General features: G+C 37.0%; 1 protein-coding gene across 4 annotated transcripts in view; it reads right to left on the bottom strand.

Moving 5' to 3' along the window:
- The window catches only part of NUCB2 (nucleobindin 2), a 47,665-nt gene that overhangs the window by 20,278 nt on the left and 12,845 nt on the right, over window positions 1–14,542 (bottom strand). For 3 of the 4 annotated variants that reach the window (XM_032881135.1, XM_032881133.1, XM_032881134.1), the window contains 2 exons: window positions 1,759–1,902; window positions 1,082–1,189 (listed from right to left, as the gene is read on the bottom strand). In XM_032881135.1, the coding sequence (XP_032737026.1) occupies window positions 1,082–1,189; window positions 1,759–1,902 (252 nt within the window). Of the gene's footprint in view, window positions 1–1,081; window positions 1,259–1,758; window positions 1,903–14,542 lie in introns of those variants that run through there. The other variant, XM_032881136.1, reaches the window with a different exon arrangement.

Raw genomic sequence — 14,542 nt, 5'->3', positions numbered from 1 at the left:
TCCTGAGCTATGTATAATGATTCCTATTGTCTATTTTAATTCTTATGTCTTTTTCATTGAATAACTGTCTAACTTACTACATTTCATCTCCCCTTGACCCAGCAGGGAAGAGGAACTGATTGTGAAAGGCAGACGATTATAAAAGTATTCCCATACCCCAGGATTATCTCTCTCTATTGTACTTCCTATTACCACCTTTTCTGTTAGCCACAAATAATGTTCTTTAAAAAAAAAAAAAAAAGATTTATTTATTCATTTGAGAGAGAGAGAGAGAGAAAGTGAGAGGAGGGAAGGGAAGGGGGAGGGGGAGAGGGGGAGAGAGAGAGAGAGAGAGAATTTCAAGCAGACTCCACACTGACCGTGGAGCCCAACACACTTTCAATTTCACACGTTCAATTTCATGACCCTGAGATCATAACCTGAGTGGAAACCAAGAATTGGACATTTAACCCACTGAGCCACCCAGGCATACTGCCATAAATAATGTTTTTTTTTTTAAAGATTTTATTTATTTATGAGAGAGAGAGAGAGGGAGAGAGAGCGAGCACAGGCAGACAGAATGGCAGGCAGAGGCAGAGGGAGAAGCAGGCTCCCTGCAGAGCAAGGAGCCCGATGTGGGACTCGATCCCAGGACGCTGGGATCATGACCTGAGCCGAAGGCAGCTGCTTAACCAACTGAGCCACCCAGGCGTCCCCATAAATAATGTTTTAATCCTAACTTAAGAAGATAAGAGACACTGAAAGTTCTACATTAAATATTATTTACTCTAGGACATTAGCTCCATAGATCAAATTAATTCTTCAAAGGAAATATAAGATCACTCTCAAAATAATCCAGGGAAATTATTGGCATGATGCTATTACCTCTATCAGGAAAAATGACTTCACCACTGCTGAATTATGAGCCCATTCTCAGCATTTCCAAAATATATTATACCCCCATCATATTTTCATGCTAATAAACTTTTTTCTAGATATTACTTACTCAGAATAAATAAGAGCCTCATCTTGTATTCCTAATATTTAATTCAGTGTCCGGGATGTTCTAATGTTTGTTAAATAATTATTTAATTACATTTACCTTTATTTCCTCTATGTCTGCTTTCTGGAGCTTTTCTCTGAAATGATTATCTGTTTCCAGCACATCAATCACTTGCTTAAGATATTCATCATAGTAAAGTCCAGTATCCTTCAAATTAAGAAACAAACAATAATGTTTCTCAAAGCTTTTCCTTCCCTGCATCTAAAGATCTCAATCCTAAAAAAAAAAAAAAAAAAAAAGACTAGCAAAATGGCATTGAGACACATCTACTCTGATAGCTGGGACAAAGTTAAAAAGCTGCATTTCTCAAATGAGGAATTTTATATCAGAACCAATATATAGTTTTTTTTTTTACATAAAGGTAAATATTCTATATGGCTTTGATAATGAGGACTTAATAATATTAGTTGGTTGATTTTACTCCACTGTCACCTGTCTCTCCTCACTGCTGTATCTTCTTTGAATATAATACAGTGTTTTCTTGGCTAGTGAGCTCTCCACTGGAAATGTATTATGATTAATATTCTCCCGTGCATTATTTAATATATGAACTACATTAAATAAACAATGTCTAATATTAACAACATATGCTTATCCAATATTCTTTTACTGCTATTTCAGAAATAGTTCTTAAATGTACAATTTTACAAGTAACAAATATTAGCAAGATTTGGTTAAAATTCTTCCCACAAGATTATCTTTATCATTTCACTTACTGGTGGTTCTATCTTTGCGCTGTCCACAGGTTGAGTATTTTTTACTTTTGTCTTGTCTATGTCTATAGGCACAGCTTCAAGAGCAGTAAGTAGACAGGAAACCAAGAGAAAACAATATCGTAGTAAGATGGTCCTCCACATCATCTGAAATAAAGGTATTATTATAGTAAGGTCCCGAAAAGATGTCTTCAAACTATATACATACATTCCCAATGCCATGTTAATAATATATACCTAATTTCAAGAAATTTAATACAATAAAATTGTTCTAGAAAGAGGTTTAAATATAGACTATAGCTTATCAAAATAATGCTTAAAACAGATCACTAAAGAAAATCAGGGGAGAAATGCTTTTCAACTAAAATTAAAAAGAAAACAAAATTTTTTAAAAATTTTTTTAAAAGATTTTACTTATTCATTTGACTGAGAGAGAGAGAGGACAAGTAGAGGGAGTGACGGAGAGGGAGAAGCAGACTCCCCACTGAGCAGGGAGCCCATCGTGGGGCTCAATCCCAGGACCCCAGGATCATGACCCCAGCCAAAGGTAGATGCCCAACCGATTGAGCCACCCAGGAGCCTCAGAGAGCAAAGTTCTAAAGTTTAAACAGCTTATAGTATAAGAAAACATTTAGTTAATTATAAAAGCTTCAAATAAAAATGATAATAAGGGTCTCAAAAGCTTAAAAAATTAAAAATTAAAAAATTAAAAAAATTTTTTTAAAGTTTAAAAATAGCCCAAATTTAAGGAAAGGAGAAGTAAGGAAAAACTATATTTTTTCGATTAAAATACTAGAGAGCCAAAATTTTTCTAGATATATTTAATTTAGCTTCAATCTAATTTTGAAAATAAGTTGCTCTATAAATATAAGTTGATTAAAAGAGACAACTAGATAAAATATTTTTAGCCTTATAAACATTATTTTATCATAGTAGTCATTTGCTAAAATTCTTTTCAGTCAATAATTTTTCAAATAAATAAATCAATAAAATATCAAGCTTGAAACAAGAGAGGACCAAGTATTGCTATTCCCATAATATTATTCATATTTTGTTTATTTAAACAGTTTCCACTCCATATGGATCTTTAGTAGCTGTGGAGGATCCACTGTAAGAATTAGAATGAATAAAATCTCATATTTAATTGATTTTATATACATAGACTCATGTTAGGGTCCAAGTCAAGAATATTGGTCTAACCAACAGTGTGAATATACATTATTTAACTCAGAATCTCCCAAACTTAACTAACCATGGACTTTTTTTATTTAAGTCACATTTTTATCCGTAGAACACAATTTGGAAAAGAGTATACTGCCTCGTTTTTGCCACAACTCTACATAGCAGATAGGGCAGTGATTTGTTTTACAGGTGAAGAAAATTTGAATTAAAACAATTCACTCACAGAGCATGGTCTTGCATTACAAAATCACTAGAACTCACATTTTAGTGCTACTTCTAGTATATCAAATTTTTTAGCATCTCTATTGAGATATAACTCACATGCCATAAAATTCACCCATTTAAGGCACAGGGTTTGTCTATTCTGTAAAGCTGCTTCTCAAAGTTTAGTTCTCAAACCTGAAGTATCAAATCACCTGGGAGCTTGATTCTCAGGCTGTACCCAAGACCTCTGAAATCAGAATCACTGGGGTGAGGTCCAGAACCTGTTTTAAGAAACTTTCCAGGTAGGGTGCCTGGATGGCTCAGTTGGTTAAGCGACAGCCTTCGGCTCAGGTCATGCTCCTGGAGTCTCAGGACAGAGTCCTACACTGGGCTCCCTGCTCAGCAGGGATTCTTCTTCTCCTTCTGACACCCTCCCACCCCGGCTTTCTCTCTCTCTCTCTCTCTCATTCTCTCTCTCAAATAAATAAATAAAATCTTTGGGGGGAAGAAAAAAAGAAACTTTCCAGGTAAACACACTATAGGCTGCTGAAGGGGAGGGGGTAAAGGGATGGGGTAACTGGATGCTGGACATTAAGGAGGGCACTTGATGTAATGAGCACTGGCTATTCTAGAAGGCTGATGAATCACTGACCTCTACCTCTGAAACCAATAATACATTATATGTTAATTAATTGAATTTAAATTTTAAAAAGTTGGAAGGAGGGAAGGAAGGAATGAAGGAAGGAAGGAAGGAAGGAAGGAAGGAACTAACTCTCCGGGTATTTCCTACATACATATGCTTAAGCCCAAGATTCATTCTCCTCTAAGGCACTAGTTCTTCCACATGATCATCGTGAGTAAATGTTTTTCAGGATGAAATGTTTGGGAGATGATGGCTCAATGAAGCTAAATAAAGTTTTCATCATTACAAGGCTTTCAGAACTTGTGATGGGCTACTATGCATTATGAATCTTTAATAGAAGGATGATTTGTTTCTCCACAGAAAGTACATCTACCATGAATCATGTCCTCTTCCCAGAATTATTTTTTATGACAACCAAAGTTTATTTCTCATTCATGCTTCATGCCCATTACAGGTATATATTTTATTTTTGGTTTTCATTTTTTTTAAAGATTTTATTTATTTATTTGACAGACAGAGATCACAAGTAGGCAGAGAGGGAGAGAGGAGGAAGCAGGCTTCCTGCTGAGCAGAGAGCCCAATGCAGGGCTCGATCCCAGGACCCCGAGATCATGACCTGAGCCAAAGGCAGAGGCTTTAACCCACTGAGCCACCCAGGCGCCCCTTGGTTTTCATTTCTGAGAGATAATTCACATGCCACAAAGCTTATTCTTTGAAATTGCACAATTCAGAGGATAATTGTATATTCACACGGTTATGCAATTATCACCGCTATTTTTTTTTTACATCTTCATCACTCCAAAAAGAACTCTGTGCCCATTAACAGTCCTCCCCCCACCATTCCCTCATTCTCACAACACCTAGCAACCATTAATCCATTAATCCACGTTCAGTCTGTATAGATTTGCCTATTGTGGACATTTCATATATATGGAATCATATAACATGTAGTCTTTTGTATCTGGCTTTATTTAGCACTGTATTTTCAAAGTCCAATGATGTTATAACATGTATCAGTACTTCATTCTTTTGTATAGCATTTGTATATACCACATTTTGTTTATCAATTCATCAGTTGATGGACATTTGGGTTGTTTCTACTTTTTTTGCTACTGTGAATATTTGTGTTCAAGTTATTGAGTTACTATGTTTTCAGTTCTTTCAGTTACATAACAAGGAGTAGAATGGCCAGGTCTATTTGGTGACGCCATGTTTAAGTTTTTGAGGAACTGCCAAACTATCTTCCATAGCACCATTTTACATTCCCACCAGCAATATATGAGGCTTCCAATAGCTCCACATCCTCACCAACATGTGTTATTGTCTTTTATATTACAGCCAACCTACTAGATGCGAAGTGGTGTCTCATTTTGATTTCAATTTGCATTTCATTAGCTAATAATGCGAGGCATCTTAGCATGTATTTATTAGCTATCTCTTTACATTTTTTTTTAAGATTTTATTTATTTATTTGACAGAGAGAGACACAGCGAGAGAAGGAACACAAGCAGGGGGAGTGGAAGAGGGAGAAGCAGGCTTCCTGCTGAGCAGGGAGCCCAGTGTGGGGCTTGATCCCAGGACCCTGGGATCATGACCTGAGACAAAGGCAGATGCTTAGCAACTGAGCCACCCAGGCGCCCCCTTCTACACAATTTCTAAAGTTTAATCAAGTCTCCATGGCACCTAACACGGTAAACATATAATTGGAAAATGAGTAAGTGCTAACATTATTTGAATAGTCTTTCTATAAATTGTGCATGCAGAAGATCAGCTAAGAGATACACCTCTGTAACTTCATTCTGCAGACCTCCTCAGGAACTGTGACTAGCCCTGGATATGGCTAATCCAGAGTTTAGAAGAATCTTTCACATAGATTCCCTTCTTCCACCCATACTACCTCCAGCGTCCTATTCTCTCCTCCTTCTACCACTTAACACAACATACACAAGGGCAATTCATAAGCAGTTCTATCTTAGCAGTTGGCAGCTGTCACATTATTTTGAAATATGCTCTTTTTAAAAATATTGTCCACCTTTACTTCAATATACAATAGAAGCCTGAGATTAATAGAAGTAAAATATAGTTAATTGAATCTTGGAAGTGGAATCCCTTTTGCAATTTGTCTCTTCTCTCACTGTTCTGCCAGGTTTCCCATAAATGAGAAGGCAAGTCAAGAGAGGAATAGGTTTGAGTACGAATGTGTGTGTGTGCGCCCACACACACCTCAGCATCTCAAAATGACGAAGTAACAAAAAGTCTCTGGGTATCTACTCTAAAACATTTACTGAATGTATGGCTCATTAACTTTTAATTGGGACCCAGACTTATTACATAACAATAGAAACCATTAATTGAGTGTTTACAGTATACCAAACAGTATGCTACATTTTTTTTATATTAAGTAATTAATGACTCTGTGAAATAAGTATTATGATCACCAATTTAAAGTACAGGAAACTGAAAAATAATAAATAAGTAAATAAATAAAGTACAGCACACGGAGACGTATCAGTTTAAAAACCTGATTGGGTTCACACAGGAGTAAGTCATACAGCCAAAAGTTTAGGCCTGGGAATGACTGACTCCGAAGCTTATGACTGTTTTTATTTTTATTTTATTTTTTTTAAAGATTTTATTTATTTATCTTACAGATAGAGATCGCAAGTAGGCAGAGAGGCAGGCAGAGAGAGGAGGAAGCAGGCTCCCTGCTGAGCAGAGAGCCCGATGCGGGGCTCGATCCCAGAACCCTGGGATCATGACCCCAGCCGAAGGCAGAGGCTTTAACCCACTGAGCCACCCAGGTGCCCTTATGACTGTTTTTTTAAGCAGTGGTTCTCAAAGTGTGAACCCTGGACCAGTAGCAGTAGCATCACCTGGGAGTTAGTTAGTTAGAAAGTCTGGCTTCCTCCAGACTTCTAAATTGGAGATTCAGGGAGGGAGGGACATAATCTGTTTTAACAAGCCCTATAGGTGATTCTGATGCATGCTAACATTTGAAAACATACTGCCTCTCTTTGCTCTATTATTCACAACCTCCTCTGCAAAGAGAGACAAAGAGAACGCTTATCTGAAGAGTAAATTTAGATCCTCAAGGAACAGAGAAATGGGTGTTACATCTAAGAAGAGTAAGGCAAAATTAAATTTAGGTCTATATTCTAATTCCAGCTGCACCACTAACTTGCTATGACATCATAGGTCAATTAACTTTCCCCACTTGTTTTCTTATTTTTAAAAATAATGAATTTTTTTAAAGGGGAATTTAACTAGACCTCAGTATTCTTTAAGCTCTTAAATTCTATCACCAGTTTTTTTTTTTTTTCTTTTTGTTAAAGATCTTTTTCTGTTACATCAGAAATGATGGGGCACCTGGGTGGTTCAGTCAGTTAAGCAAGCATCTGCTTTCGACTCAGGTCATGATCTCAGGGTCCTGGGATGGAGCCCAGAGTCAAGCTCCCTGCTCAGCAGGGAGTCTGCTTGTCCCTCTCCTTCTGCCCCTTCCATCCTCCCCCCTGCCAAACCTCCTGCTCTCTTGTGCTTGGGCTCTTCTCAAATTAAAAGAAAAAAAAAATGCTAATAAAATTGCTTGCACTCACACCAACTGTATGAAATGATTAAGTTATATGATTTATAAGTGCCTTTAAACTAAATATTGCTTATTCATCCAGTTTAAAATTATATCTGTAAAGCAAGAAGAAGATCTGGGTGTTGGGATACAAGGAATAAAAAATTAACTACCAAAGAAACTTCCTATCTACATGCAATAAAAATGAGGTAAAGCCAGAAACATTTCACTCTTTGGATCCCAGGTCCCCCCGATCAAGCTTACACCTGGCTACGGGAGAAGAAAGTTCCTCCTCAAGTTCAGGTTTAGAGATTGCCAGACTTGTATTTCACTCAAGCTGGACTCATTTTTACTTTTGCAGGAAGGAGATAATGAATTGTGGACTGCCATTTCAAACCAAAAGTTTAAATTTTTGATAATTTTAGAGGATAAAAGACTAAAAGTTCAAGGAGAAACTTGTTTCCAAATCAAATACAACAGAACTAATTACGAACAAATATAACCAGATGCAAAAGGACACATACTATATGATTCTATTTATATCTAAAGTCCAGAATAAGCAAATCCACAGAGGAAAAAAGCAGATTAATGGTTGATTAGGACTACTAGTGGGCAGAGGCGGGAAACGAGAAATGACTGCTAATGGGCATGACTTTCCTTTTTGGGGTTATAAAAATGTTCTAAAATTAGACAATAGTGATGGTTGTACAATCTTGTCAATATACTAAAAATTGTACACTTTAAAAGTGTGAATTTTATGATAATGAATCAAATTTCAATTTTTTTAAGGATTTTATTTATTTATTTGACAGACAGAGATCACAAGTAGGCAGAGAGGCAGGGAGGGAGAGAGAGAGAGAGAGAGGGTGGGGGGGAGGAAGCAGGCTCCCCACAGAGCAGAGAGCCCGATGCAGGGCTCGATCCCAGGACCCTGTGACCATGACCTGAGCCGAAGACAGAGGCTTCAACCCACTGAGGCACCCAGGAGCCCCTCAAATTTCAATTTTTAAAACAGTAATGAAAAACAGCAAAAAATCTGAGACTATAAAAATATGAACATAAGAAAAAGAACAAATACAATTTATAAACCATCATTAACCTATAGAGAAGTATGGAAGTATAAACTAGCCATTCACTTTTCATAATTATCCAATTTTTATACTTTTTTTTTTTTTTTTTTTTTAAGTGGGCATGGAGCCCAATGTTGGGCTTGAACTCATGACCCTGAGATCAAGACCTGGGCTGAGATCAAGAGTTAGACTCTTAACCAACTGAACCACCCAGGTGCCTCTCCAATATTTATATATATTTTTTTAAGATTTCATTTATTTATTTGACAGAGAGATCACAAGTAGGCAAAGAGGCAGGCAGAGAGAGGGGGGGAAGCAGGCTCCCTGCTGAACAGAGAGCCCGATGTGGGGCTCAATCCCAGGACCCTGGGATCATGACCTGAGCCAAAGGCAGAGGCTTTAACCCACTGAGCCACTCAGGCACCCCTACTTATAGTCAATAATTTTTGTCTGCTTAATCTATCATTACTAGAAAGTAAGTAAAAATCTTATCGTATGATTTTGAACTTATCTGTTTTCCTTAAAATTCTGTCAATTTTATTTAAAATTTTGAGGCAATGTTATTAAATGTACACAAATTTAAGATTTTCTGGCTTTTTGGTAGATTTAATCTTTTATACATCTTTTATACCTGTCCTCTTTATCCATTTGCCTTAAGGTCTACTCTACTTGAGAGTAATATAGCTAAACTCGTTCTCATTTTTTTTTTTTATTTCAAATTAAGCTCTATTTTTTTTTCTGCTTAACATTGTTTTTTTTTTAAACTTAAATTCAATTAACTAACCTATAGTATATTATTAGTTTCAGAGGTAGAGTTCAGTGATTCATCAACCTTATATAATACCCAGTGCTCATTACAACACATTTCCTTTTGATTAGTGTATGGAGATACACACACTTTTAATCTAGCTTAATGATCTCTGTCTTCTATCTGGAGTATTTTCTCCACTTATATTTAATCAAATTACTGATAATGTATTTAAGCAATTCCAAAATGCACAATTTCCTAAGTTTAACATATCAGAAATCAAAGAGTGCTTTTCATTTAATGGAATATTAAAATTATGATTCACCAAGTGCAATAGCAACATAATCTTTATTGTATGTGCATGAAATTATCATAGCTATTCTCACTCCCGTTTCTTAGGACTGAGTTTTTCCATTGTTGGTATTTCACAAATTAATCACCACTTTAAATGTCTTCGAAAGGAATAAATTGTGATTTGGCATGAAAACAAAGTTATTGTGTAAACATAGAAATGAAGCAGCTGATATTAGGGAAGCAAATATTTGATGCTAAAGGAATAACAGCAACTTAAGTTTTTTATAAAGAACAAAATGCTTTACCTGACTTTAGACAGTAAGACACCACAAGCAGAAAAACTCTGTTATACTTTGTTACTGAGATGCAATAAGGTTACCCTTGAGTAGCCAAACAATGTAAATGAAGATAAAAGGACCTAACAATCCTCCAAGAATTTTTTTTTAATTACATGGAATATGAGGCTGATTTGATAAATTCATGCACGGTTAAGACAAATGTCAATTTGTCAAAAACCTGCTACTCATACTGAACAGAAGCTACCTAACTTCCATGAAATTTGAGGAAAAAACAAAGCTGAGTGAGTCAATAGGAAATGCTGGCAACCTTCTGATGCTCTTTTATATCCTTGGAAAGGATACACCAATGTAAAAGGTGCTAACAAAACTGATAGCCTGAGAATGGGTTAGAGAGTAGCATATCACTGGAACACTGGGCATAGACACTTATGGCTGAAAGTTGGTGCCATATTAAATTTTAAACTACAAAATAATTTCTCCCAAAATGTTATTGTCTGCATAAAAGGGTGGGAGTGGGGTGATGGCTGAGCTAAAGAAAGGCTGGCTAAATCTGGTTTGAATGTCCAAGAGCCCTCCATAAGCTGCTAAGTGTATTTGTCTAGTTTTTGATATACTGTGAGGCCACATATTTGAATATTTAAAGAACAGGATGATTGAAAAGTAACACAACCTGATATTATTCTTGATGCCATGTCTAGACCACTGCAATCCTCAGTGATTCAGTCAACAAACCACTGAAGAAGTGGTCAAGGAAAAAAGATATATCTGAAAACTTTCCATTGTCACCTTCAAGAAAGCACTGGTATCAAAGCTTGCCGAATGAGAATCAGAGGCTTAGAAGAAATTCCAAGCAAAGGGGCTTGAAAAATTTCGCAGAAGAAAATCACCCTCAGTCTCCATAGCACAAGGAAGAACAATGTGCAGAAAAACACAGATGTTGACAAGTCTGAATCAAGAGTGTTTCAAAAGAATCAGACTATGAATGTGCAAAAGTCTTAGAAATACTTCAACCAATTTCATTATGTATGCCCAAAGTGATGTGGGAAAATTTTCTCTTGTCTATGTGAATCTAAAAATACGCTTTCATGAACATAACATGAAGTTGTAAATGACAAAGCATAGTGTCATAGTTTAATTGCCAGCATTTTTTTTCTATATGGTATGTACTAATATGTCTCAATATCAATGAAGTCTTAGGGTTTTAATCTTGGGTTTTTTTTTAAGATTTTATTTATTTGACAGAGAGAGAGATCACAAGTAGACAGAGAGGCAGGCAGAGAGAGAGAGGGAAGAGAGAGAGGGAGAAGCAGGCTCCCTGCTGAGCAGAGAGCCTGATGTGGGGACTGGATCCCAGGACCCCGAGACCAAGACCTGAGCCGAAGGCAGAGCATTAACCCACTGAGCCACCCACGCGCCCCTTAATCTTGCGTCTTAAATTTACCAACTTCTTTCAGATTTTCTATTTATTCTGCCCCTTTAATATTTATTTCTTCTCCTTTCTTGCCCTTTTTTATTTGTTTTTTATTAGTGGAAGATTTAAAAAATACGTTTTTCTTCTAATAATTTCTAATCTTTTAGTATTTATTCCAGAAGTAATTAAGACAACTAACTTACTGAAACATAAAGTTAATTAAAACATTTACTTCTTTTTTGGGGCTCCTGGGTGGCTCAGTGGGTTAAGCCTCAGCTCAGGGTCCTGGGATCGAGTCCCACATCGGGCTCTCTGCTCAGCAGGGAGCCTGCTTCCTCCCCTCTCTCTGTCTGCCTCTCTGCCTACTTGTGATCTCTGTCTGTCAAATAAATAAATAAAATCTTAAAAAAAAAAAACAACATTTACTTCTTTTTTAAAAATTATTTTTTTAAGCCAGTATAATTAACATACCATGTTATATTAGTTTCAATAGAATATAGTGATTCAACACTTCTCAGTATTACTCAGTGCTCATCATGATAAGTGTACTTTTAATCCTCTTTACCCATTTCACTCACCTCCCCCCAACCCACCCACCTCCCCTCTGGTAACCACTAGTTTGTTCTCTACATTTAAGAGTCTGTTCATCTTTTTTTTTTTTTCTCCCTGTTAAAGCATTTACTTCTTAATACGGGCTCAAGAATATTAACTGCTATCATAACAAAAGAAGTGGAAGATGTTCTCGCACATCAAGGTGAAAAGTAATGACACAAAAATGTCTTTAAGTAGCAAGACAGTGTCAAATGGGTCAGATATATCTTTACAGATTTTCATAAACCTGATTGTATGCAAACATCCATACAGAATAAGGAGAGACAAGTATAAAGGAGCTGGCAATGGGAAGATGGGGAAGCTAACCTACTTTTCTTTCAATATGTGGTAAGAATGGCTTCCTTTATCACCTCCTTCTTCCATAAGAAGAAAAGAGATTCAAAGAAGACCCTGGGTGGAGCCATGCTGAAACAGTAGGCTGACCTAATCAGGATAGGTAGATAATTTATGCTCTAAGTCAAATGATCTAAAATTCTGAATCCGGTGGTGATCTCAAGACTGCATGGAAAGCACTGCACCCAAGGGCATCAGAGCCTCAGGCAAAAATACAAAGCACAGTTCTGAAACCTCTTCTATCATTCAGTAGATAAAAAATAGTTTCCCTAAATTTCCAAGTCCTAAAAGGAATTTATCTCTCTTCTCCAGTCTCTAAAAAACCAAAATTCCCATTCACACAGAGGTGGATTTTTTTTTAAGATTTTTTATTTATTTATTTGACATAGAGAGACAGCGACAGAGGGAACACAAGCAGGGGGAGTGGGAAAGGGAGAAGCAGGCTTCCTGCAGGGCTTGATCCCAGGACCCTGGGATCATGACCCCAGCAGAAGGCAGACACCCAACGACTAAGCCACCCAGGTACCCCTGGAGGTAGATTTTTTAATTATTGATTCACACCAGTAGTTATTCAAATTAAGTTTACTTGGGGGGGGGTATTGAGTGTGCTCACGCGCGCGCGTGTGTGTGCGTGCACACACACATGCGTGTCAGATAATTTCCTGTTTTGATTGCAGGGACAGATATGCTGTTAATAGTTAAAAAAAACAGTCACATGGGTAAGAGGGGTGAAGAGTACAGAAAACTGAGAGTAGCTTGTTTCTTCTTGTTTCTCTATTCCTCCTTCATCTACCTTTTTCTCCCTCTTTCAACAGTCCTCTTTTATTCTTCTTTATTTTAAACTGAAGTGTATTTTCTTCAATCTATTGTATGCATTTATTAATTTAACAACTATTTATGAAGTATCTTCTATGTACCAGATATGTTGGATACAAAGGTAAAAACAAGACATGGCCCCCAAGCTTGTTGGCCTCCCAATCTACTGTAGAAGGTAGCCTATCAAATACACATTTACAATTTGATACTACCCAAAGCAATGTACACAATTAATGCAATCCCCATCAAAATACCACTAACATTTTTCACAGAGCTAGAACAAACAATCTTAAAATTTGTGTGGAACCACAAAAGACCCCAAACAGCCAAAGCAATTCTGAAAAAGGAAAACAAAACCTGAGGCATCAGGATTCCAGATTTCAAGTTACATTACAAAGCTGTAGTCATCAAGAGAGTATGGTAAGGGCACAAAAACAAACACATAAATCAATGGAACAGAATAGAGAAACCAGAAATGGACCCACATCTAAATGGTCAACAAATCTTCAACAAAGCAGGAGAGACTACCCAATGGAAAAAAGACAAATGGTGTTGGGAAAACTGGACAGCAACACACAGAAGAATGAAACGGGACCCTTTCTTATACCATACACAAAAATAAATTCAAAATGGTTGAAAGACCTAAATGTGAGACAGGAAGCCATTAAAATCCTAGAGGAGAACACAAGCAGAAATCTCTTTGACCTAGCCAAGGCAACTTCTTACTAGACAATCACCACAGGCAAGGGAAAACAAAAGTGAAAACAAACTACTGGGACTTCATCAAGATAAAAAGCAAAGGGAAAAAAAGCACAGCAAAGGAAACAATCAACAAAACTAAAAGGCAGCCTATGAACTGGGAGGAGATATTTGCAAACAACATATCTGATAAAGGGAAAAAAAAAAACCATATCTGATAAAGGGTTAGTATCCAAAATCTACAAAGAATTTATCAAACTGAACACCCAAAAAACAATCCAGTTAAGAAATGGGCAGAAGACATGAACAGACACTTTTTCAAAAAAGACATCCATTCAAATAGACACATGAAAAGATGCTCAACATCATTCGGCATCAGGGAAATACAAATCAGGGCCATCTCATTGTCAGGATGACTAAAATTAACAACACAAGAAATAACAGGTGTTGGTGAAGATGCAGAGAAAGGGGAACCTTTGGATTGAAGAGCTAAAAATTGAAGAGCATAAAATTTCTAGAAGAAAACAAAAGCAGTAATCTCTTTGACATCAGTTATAAAAACATCTTCCTACATAGTCTCCTTGGGCAATGGAAACAAAAGCAAAAATAAACTATTGGGACTGAAGGGCCTATTCAGCCAGAGTGGCCCCACCCCGGTTGAACTGCCATTTTGTTGTTTATGCAGTAAAACTTAAATTGACCCTGCCGCCCTCCCCCCCCAGGGGAACTTACTTAAAAGCAAGTCCAGGAAACCAGTCCCAGGTAACAAAGCCCAAATACAAGGGTGGGTCAGGTCAGGTGGAGATAACAGCCCGAATGCAGGGATGAGTTGGGTCAGGTGGAGACATCCATTCAGTAAATCGTGCCTACTGTCTCCCTAGTTACCAAGGAGTATGGGCCCCGCCCTTTGGGCA

The sequence above is a fragment of the Lontra canadensis genome, unplaced genomic scaffold, assembly GCF_010015895.1.
Source record: "Lontra canadensis isolate GAN:19392208 unplaced genomic scaffold, GSC_riverotter_1.0 scaffold74, whole genome shotgun sequence".
Taxonomy (NCBI): Eukaryota; Metazoa; Chordata; class Mammalia; order Carnivora; family Mustelidae; genus Lontra; species Lontra canadensis.
The sequence above is the reverse complement of the archived record's forward strand: the minus strand, read 5'-3'. Positions and strand labels throughout refer to the sequence as shown.